Source organism: Sesamum indicum, linkage group LG5 (genome assembly GCF_000512975.1).
Source record: "Sesamum indicum cultivar Zhongzhi No. 13 linkage group LG5, S_indicum_v1.0, whole genome shotgun sequence".
In the NCBI taxonomy this organism is placed as follows: domain Eukaryota; kingdom Viridiplantae; phylum Streptophyta; class Magnoliopsida; order Lamiales; family Pedaliaceae; genus Sesamum; species Sesamum indicum.
This window is the reverse complement of record NC_026149.1, coordinates 13,168,478-13,177,444: the sequence shown is the minus strand read 5'-3', so window position 1 is coordinate 13,177,444 and position 8,967 is coordinate 13,168,478. Positions and strand designations below refer to the sequence as shown.

Here is an 8,967-nt window from a genome sequence, read left to right as displayed (position 1 = left end):
ACAACTTAACAAGTTCTTCAACTAAAATTGTATGGGAGAAAGGGCTTCTGTGGAGGAGCACCGCTATGGGCAAATAAGGATCCTCCACTCCTCTTGATGAGAGGGGAGCGGCGTATTGCGGGGGATTTGCTCTTGCATCTGAGCGACTTCAAGTCAGAGACTCTGCTATTCACCTCTTCCTAACTCTGTTCTTCCTCCTCGAGAGTTGAGGATAATTCTTAACTTTGACGAGCGGAAGGAAGGGACGAATTGATGGGGTGATAGCGCTGCAAATTGAGCTATTGTTTGTGTAGCCATCCGCATGGATGCATTGCGGATCAAGACGAAAAAAGTTTCTTGCCTCAGCTATATCATTGCTTCACGCGGTGGAGCATTTAGAGGGGGTGGCTCTACATGGGGTTGAGGTGGGGCTTGTTCATAGGGCGGTATGATTTTTCCATTGGACGGGGCTTGTTCATGGGGTGGAACTTGACCTGCTCCATTCCTTTTATGTATGTGTATAATATTTAAATTAAAATATTTTTTAAAGTTATATTGTTTACTTTTTATAGAGTAAAAAATTATCTAAAATATATATAATATAACATATGTATAAGATATAAATGAATAAAAAATATCAAAAAATAATTATGAAAATTCATGAAAAGTTGAGAAGTTAAAAATAATTATTCAATTTTAAAAACATAAAATATTAACTTACCAATAAATTAAGGATACCAATTTGGTACTTCTCAATAATATATAATATATATAGAATTCAATAAAATTAAAAAGAAATTAATATTTATGAAATAATATGATAAATAAAAATAAAAATATTTGTTTACATTTTTATTTATGTATTCATCCATTGTTCAGTCATACGCGTTTCCACCCAACTTTGGAAAAGAAAAAAGAGAAAACGTTAAAAAATAATTATGTTTTACGCCCCTAACTTGTAATTTATTTACACAAACCAACCTTATCTTTTACTTAATTACAAATTAAAACAAGTCCAGACTATCAAAAAACACAGTAGTTTGTTTAATATATTTTCAAAAAATAAAAATAATTTGTGTAAATCATTTCTAATTGGTGTGTATAAGTTTTCAAAATATAAAAATAATTTGTGTAAATAGAAAATAATTCAGGAGTTGTAGATACAACTATCCCAAAAATTAATATCAGAGTCCGATTTCACTCCCCCTATACTTCTGCCGGACTCCAGGTTTCATATCACACCCCGTATACTTCTTTCCACCAGACTAACTAAACAGTGTACAAGGCTGCTTCATGCAAGTGCTTAGAGCCACTCTACAGATATCGGAGGGAACAGCCAAGAAACAAGAAATGGGTAATGAGACTAATCTTGTAATCTCATTCATTCAACTATTAACTTGTGTCAAACATTATATAGATCGGCCAAGCAAATTCCAAAACTGGAAATTTTGGGACCGTCAACAGAAGAGGAAAATTTTTCTTTAAGAGTAAAACGGTGTTGCCTGCCCTACTATGACACTTTGCAACACCCCCAAGCCCGAGTACTAAGTACCGTTTCATCAACCTCAAAACAAGTCATTTAGGCTTTAGGGCTGGAAAGGTTCTTGAGGTCCCTGTCCTTTGCATACCATTCTGGTATGATCTTGGCAGCATGGGGATAGAGATCCTTATAAGCATTCTTGATGGTCCCTTCAGCCACTGTTGTGGCAATTGAGATATCTGCAGCAAGAGTACCGTATTCAAGTCAAGCACACAAGGCTTTTAAATGAAGGCGCAGGAACATACCTATAGCTAAATTACGACTGCAATTATGGAATATGAAGTCCTAGTTTGCTCAAGAATTAAGTAAGATGGTTAGCACTTAAACCTCGGAGGGGTTTCTTTGAATCTGATAGCTGGGTTATCATAAAAATGATTGCTGCAGCAATAGATATAGGGCTCCTCCTGCAAATAAGAATAATGACGTAGGTCAAGCATGAGGTAAGCGACAGTTCAGTAAAAATCTAAGCTATGACCAGGAGAGCGCCACAAAGGGCACTCTTCCATAAATTTTTCTGGTTAATTCATAGACAAACTTTCTGGGTAACATATTAAGTCGCATACACTGCCAAGAAATAAGGCGACCATTTCCAGAATTAAGCAAATCTCGCACATTATGTTATATTGGGAATTTTATCCTGCGTAGCAAAATGCCCACAACAAACATTTTCCCTCCTTTTATGTACATCTGAACTCAATACCATATCAATAGGTATTTTTTCACCTTAACCTACTTTTCAGGAAACGAAGATATTCATACGATCAACTGCTGCAGTTAAGTTCCAAAGTATACCCAAAAAAGAAAAATAAAACAAAATGCAACTTTTAAAACAATCCGTGCTTATGTATTGCTTTTCTGCTTTTATGGATATAACTTCTTTATTAGAGGGGCCTGGTTCAAGTTCAAAAATAGTGCGTATAAAAAGGCGAGGCACATGACTGCACTGAGAATAGTATGAAACCAGTCAAGGAGATGGCAAGTGAATCAGAGTACCTAATATCAAAGTCCCCAGACTTCTGGACGGTTTCTTGGACAGCTTTGACCTCTTCGTTGCTCATGCCAAGATTAGAACAGAAACGCCTCTACAAAACAGATGAGACAACCATCAAGTAACTCATCAGAGTAAACAGGACGAACTTGAATTCACAACTAAGTATCTAATTCAGCAACTAGCAATATTCTTCAAGGCAAACTAACCAGATAGTCCCCTGCATGGATGGTACCCATCTCCATTGATTCTCCCATCTCAACCTTCAACTGTTTCACGATGAACTCTTTTGCTCGGCCAATTTCCTTTTTTGTAGCTCCAGCAACAATAGAGCATATTTCTAGTCGAGACTCACACGTTCAGTGGACTTCATAGAGGGGATAATACTAAATGATAGTTATCAACTTGAGCAAGTGATTAAGGTGCCACCTTTTACAGTGCGAGGCTTGCCTTCCTGCCGACAAGCAATATAAATGCAGGCAGCCACTAGAGCCTCCAAATTTCTTCCCCTAGTACATTTTTGATCTTCTAATCTTTTATATATTTCACTTGCCCGGTCCTTCAAATAAAAATTAACAAAATACCCTCAGGATAGTAAATAAAAACATACAAGAGATTAAAAAATATAATCTTGAGCAAATTGCTAATACACCCAGGTACAAAGGTTTGCAATGATTTTATAGATACTGAAAGTTTTTCAACTTCCTAGCAGTATTTGATTAGCAAGAAAATTTTCGGAACCGTCGAATCCCACAAATCAACAGATAGGTAAAGACAGTATACTATGTTGCCAAGTATGAGTTTTCAATGATCCAGACAAGGAAATAGTGCACATTTATTACATGGCACCTCTCCTTGCAACCTCAACCAAAACCCGCACAACTCTGCCAAAAGTCAACAGAGAGACGATAAAGTAGGCAGAGGGGTAAGCTCGTGCTAGAGGGTAGAGAGAGAGTGCCGAACAGATAGAATAGAAAAGAACAAGAAAATGAGGAAAGAATAAACTTTATGATCTCACAACAGATTCCCGAACATTCATTCTGTATCATTTTGTTCACACAACACAAAGATTGCTTACCTTAATGGTTGTTACAAGGCTCAACCTGGTACAACAGACAAAAAGCAATTAACATCAGTCGAATTCACAAAAATTCCTATCAGTTAGCCCATAAAGCATAATAAGAATCTAAAACACAAATATACGTAAAAGCAGCAACTTGAATAGTCCATCATCTTGGGAGAAAAAGCTTCCAACTGAAAAATTAGTTAATACCGGTACTAACCCACCGAAAGATTACATCATCTATAGACCTATAAGCCACTGATGCATTATTATAAGAAACTCGTTTAGTTAACAGTTAACATTCCCCGCCTAATATGACAAATAATCGAGCGCAAAAGTTAAGCATCATCCCTTCCTTGCCAGCTATCTACCCAGCTTATTACATGCAAAAGAATTGGCATTGCCGTACAAGTACCAGAATATGAAGAATAACAACATAGCACACTCTAATGCCAAATCCAAAACAATATAACTGGAAATGGCTCAAACTCTTTTCAATAGCTTACAATGAGTCCACAACTCAGCATTCTCATGAAAGCTGCTATGCTGATGTTTAATTCCAGAACAGGAAACATCTCATAGAAGGAACAAAGACGCTAAATTCCACTCACAAACTACTAGGATTCCCTCTTTCTGTGATGCTTTTTTGGATTGTGCCTTGTTTAAGAATCAAACTCTAAAGATACAGTTCACAATCTATATAACCGCTTTTCTTCACAGAAGCACAAATCCCACATAAATTGATCATCCAGAAACAGTAATGCTACATTTCGCTGGCTTTTTTTATTAATCACAGGAATCGAACTTCAATCAATCAACACAAGATTTTCACTTTCAAATTCCTTATTTCATAATTTTCCTTCCATTCTCTTTAGTAATGAAGCATCCCTCTCATCATCTCATTCAGAATGTCAGTCTTTATCCGTTCGAGTCCTTCGAAAAGGCCATTAAGCCAGAAATTTCAAACAGAACTCAAAATATCATAGCCATCATTTGCAAAAGGTCTTAGTTTTACCATCACATTTTATCAAACCATTTCACAAACCCACAAAAACCCTTCAAATTTCCCACCTTTAAGTAAATAAAGATTCCCAAAACCCAAAGCAATTACGATACGGTAAAAATCGAACCCTCTCCCCTCCCAAAAATAATGAAAATAAAAACACAAACACAAACACAGACCTATCAGCCATGTTAGAAATTGTCTTGAAGGCCAAGACAATAGCCCGGTCGGGATCCCCACCCCGGTTCTGCAACCGGGCCATGGACGCATCTCCATTCGACCCATTCGCACCCCGAGAAATAACCGTGGAAAGAGCCGCATCTCCCAACAGCGGGTTCACGGGCCCTCCCACACGGTTCGGGTCATGGTCGCCCGAATCATCGGCGAAGGTTCTCCACTCGGAGGTCTCATCAATGGAGCGGGCTTCGAGTACGAGGCCACACTCCGAGCACACGGTGTCCCCCGCCGCATGATCGAACACCACCTCCGTGTTCCGCTTGCAGTCCGTACAATACGTATCCGACATGATTAAACACAGTTGAATAATCAACTAGGCGCACCGACAGCAAATTCTTGACCCGGACTTTTGGTGGGTTTAGGAAGATTTTCGAGTTGCTTCTGGGAACTCTCCCTCCGCAGGTGAGTTGGAGCAACTGGGGAGAGAGGAAGGAAGAAGGAAGGAAAAAGTGGGCCGTCGGGTAATATTTATAGAGAGAAGGGGGCTATGTATTTCGAAGTCGGTGATAAGGGTTGTCGGGTCGGGGGGGGCTATGCGAAGTCGGTGATAAGGGTTGTCGGGTCGGGCCCCACTTTACACCTTGGAATTGCCAGAGATGAATAAAATAAAAAAAGGCACATGTGTTCTGGTGGCTTGTGTTAGTTTTATTCTTCTATAGTTTTCTTTTGCGTAAATAATAATAAATTATTAAAAAAATCTCATAATTATAAATATTATTATATTATTTAATTTTTTAAATTAATTATTATTTAATAAATATTTTTTAAAAAAACTGTCATAATAAGGTATTCGCATATGACTATTGATTTTATGTGCATATTTATAACGAAAAAATATTTATAATTATAAAAATTTCAAGTAAGTTTATCATAAATTATTCTTAATTTTTTAGACAATATTGTCATCTGTGTATTGATATACCCTAATTTTTTGTGATTTTAATATAGAAAAATAACCAAATAATGATTTAAATCAAAGGAAGAAAAAATTGGTTTGAAATTTAAATTGTTGAAAGTATGTGTTATCTAATTTTCTGATCCAAAACCCATCTCAAATTGATTGCAATATTTTCATATTACTCAAAATTAAAAAAAATATTTGAGTGAATAATTGACTGATATTTCCCGTTAATAGTGTCAATTGTCAAGTTATCCATAAAATAATTATCCACATAATCATCATAATCATATTACACGTATTGGTAGAATGACTCATGGCAGACCAAGTCTATAAATAAATATTACAAGAATCAAATTAGATATGCCGGTTGTTACATGAACCTCGATTCGAAAATGGTATATATTTTTACCAAGTCCACTTATTGACTTAATCGTTTAAGGGCTTACGTCAAGATCCCAACAACCTTAATTCATATTTTCTTTTACAAATCTGCATTGCCTTTCATATTGTAATTCACATATACATCTCGTGTGTATAAGAGCTCGTCACCCTATTCGACATAAATTGTGGTTTCAGGATAGGTTCCCGTGCTCCTCTTTGATATCAAGAATCTTGGCCGTGATGCTTCTCGTAGTAGTGGACAATAAGATTGAAACCAATAGAAATGTCAATGGTTGTCGGAGTCACCTCCAATGGAAACAATCTGACTATCAAATTAGAAATAAGGTTTTGAAATCAAATATAGTGAAAACGTACTTAAAAACATTAATGAAATTGAATGTCCTAAGATTCTACCACATGTGAGTGATGAGTGGCCAGCAAATCAGGTCATCAAGCCTGGTCGGCAGTCTCAACCCGACTCTACACAAAAACACGAGAATCCTAAGGAATGCTTGTGTTTCTCCTTGAAATGGGTATTTTTGTAAGTGTTAAATATCCAATTTTTACCTGTCATAATTGATTGATGATTTTAAGATGCATCACTAATTGGGCATGAAAACAGAGGAGGAAGGGAAAGGCTGTAGAAAAGCAAAGAATATGTAGGAGGAGTTATGCAAATGCCACAACCAACCACAACTACTTGCCTTCCTCTCTGGACCCTAATTTTATTTTTATTTCTTGGCTGGTATGTAGTTTGAATTTTCTATTGTAGAATAATATGATACTAGTTGAATATGGCGCGTTCGATACATATTTATTAAAAAATTATGATAGTTGAATATTATTTAATAAAAAATTTATTGTAGATAAAATGAAAATGTTTGTGATAAAATATATATAATTTTGAAAGAGAATATTTGAAGTAGGAGAAAGAAAAAAATTATTAATTAAAAATAAATAACTATTTCAAAAATAATTTTTACCACTTATAGATAGCGGGAGAAATATAAAAGTTTAGTGGGTAGGAAAAAAAATAGATAATAAATAATAGAGACGTATAAGAGTTGTTTACCCTTAATATATAGTACAGATATCTTATATTTTTTAATTTTCTATGTGCATAAAATTTATATCTAACGCCCATAACATCAACCGGCTCAAATAGCTTAGAACCAAATAGAGGACCGTGCAAAGTGTTGTAATTTTAATTAATTACATGAATAAATCTAAAGATTTATGTTGAGGAAAAGAGAAGAATTGTTTGTTCCATATAGGATGATGATGGAAAAATAATGAGAATTAATAAGTATATAAGGTGTGTATGGGGGTAAGCATGATACACTCGTACTTTTTAATCCCATATAGGACTTCTTATATTAAATTCAAGTCCAAATTAAAATTTGAAGTGTTGTGGAGACTAGAATGAACATGGAGGTGCCCCACACACGTGTCGTTCGCTCGCCCTGCTCGGGTCCGGGCGTTTGAGAAAATGTCTCAAAATATATTTTTTTGCAGCAAAAAAGAAAGAAGATATTTCATTTTTGTGTTAATAGTTGAAAATTTTGTTGGAAAATTCAATGCCATTATGCTAATGTTAATTGCTGCATTAAAAGATGAGGTTGGCCATACCTATAAAAGGCCGAACCATTTCTCATTCTATACACACCACTACAAACTCTTCTCTCTGTAGCCCAAACCATTTCTCATTCTATACACACCACTACAAACTCCTCTCTCTCTCTCTCTCTCTCTCTCAATATTTCAAGATTTGAGCTTCGTTTTAGTAACTAGTTACATTGTACCCAGTGCACTACTGATACGAATGTATATTTTCTTCAAAGCAAGCAGTGAACTCCGCAATTCAGTCATTTATAATTTTCATTGGATGTGAATTATTACGATACAATTCTCATTGTAAATTTTCTATATAATTTTCTTGTCGTTATAAAAGTATAATATTAGTGATAGGACATAATATATATATTGAAATTTTGATCAAAAATTAAAATTTTATTTATCTCTTTGTATTTTTTAAAATAAAATAATTTATTTTTTAAATATAAAATACATTACTTTATTTATTTCTTTATAAATTACAAGTATATTGCTAATTTTTTTTATTCATTTTATTTCATTCATTTTACTTTCATTCATTTTTTAAAATACAACAACTCATGAAGCAATTTATTTTATATTTAAAATAAATTTATTTTATTTATATCTTTGTATTTTTTAAAATAAAATAATTTGTTTTTTAAATATAAAATAAATTACTTTATTTATTACTTTATAAATTACAAGTAAATAGCTAATTTTTTTAATAAGATAATAATTTATACATTTAGAGTATCACAAGAATTACTTACATTTTTTCTAAATTTTGAATCTGGCCTCGGGTTTTAATCGAAGGGTTCCAACACTGTCGCAAACTTATCAGTATGGTTCATCGTATTTTTTTAAAATTATAAAAAAAATATATATACACTATTACATTTGTATGTTTTATTATATTTTTAAAATTAATATAATTTTAAAATTAATTAAATATAATTAATTTATAAAAAATAAATAATAAATCATTTGTGAATTGGGCCGATTGGCCCAATTCACATTCAATTCAATGTGAATTGGCAATTCACAACTAAACAATTTTTTTGTTTTGATAATATAGGAGCCACCGTGGTGGCTCATTAAATATTTTTTTTTTAAAATATATTGAGCCACCGCCGGTGGCTCATTAAAAAAAAAAAATTTAAAAACAATGTCACTGCGGTTAGCCACCGCGGTGACATAGAAATTTTTTTTTTTTTAAAATAAAAATTGTGGCACCGCGATGATTTTACTTTTTTAAAGGTTTTAAAAAAACCTCACTTTC

At 34.0% G+C, this 8,967-nt stretch overlaps 1 protein-coding gene across 1 annotated transcript; it reads right to left on the bottom strand.

The window, feature by feature from the left end:
- Positions 1,209–5,258, bottom strand: LOC105162553 (transcription initiation factor IIB-2-like). The gene is made up of 7 exons (XM_011080610.2): positions 4,753–5,258; positions 3,586–3,610; positions 2,937–3,066; positions 2,717–2,847; positions 2,513–2,601; positions 1,847–1,923; positions 1,209–1,698 (listed from the first exon to the last, which is right to left on the bottom strand). Exons 1-7 carry the CDS (start codon positions 5,097–5,099, stop codon positions 1,559–1,561), a joined length of 939 nt encoding a protein of 312 aa, XP_011078912.1. The 5' UTR covers positions 5,100–5,258; the 3' UTR covers positions 1,209–1,558.

Excerpts from the sequence above, each read along its gene's own strand:
- LOC105162553 (XM_011080610.2), bottom strand. The coding sequence starts at position 5,099 with ATGTCGGATACGTATTGTACGGACTGCAAGCGGAACACGGAGGTGGTG. Across the intron at positions 3,611-4,752 it reads ATTTCTAACATGGCTGATAG|GTTGAGCCTTGTAACAACCA; the intron begins GTCTGTGTTTGT and ends CTGTTGTACCAG. Across the intron at positions 1,699-1,846 it reads TTCAAAGAAACCCCTCCGAG|ATATCTCAATTGCCACAACA; the intron begins GTTTAAGTGCTA and ends CTCTTGCTGCAG.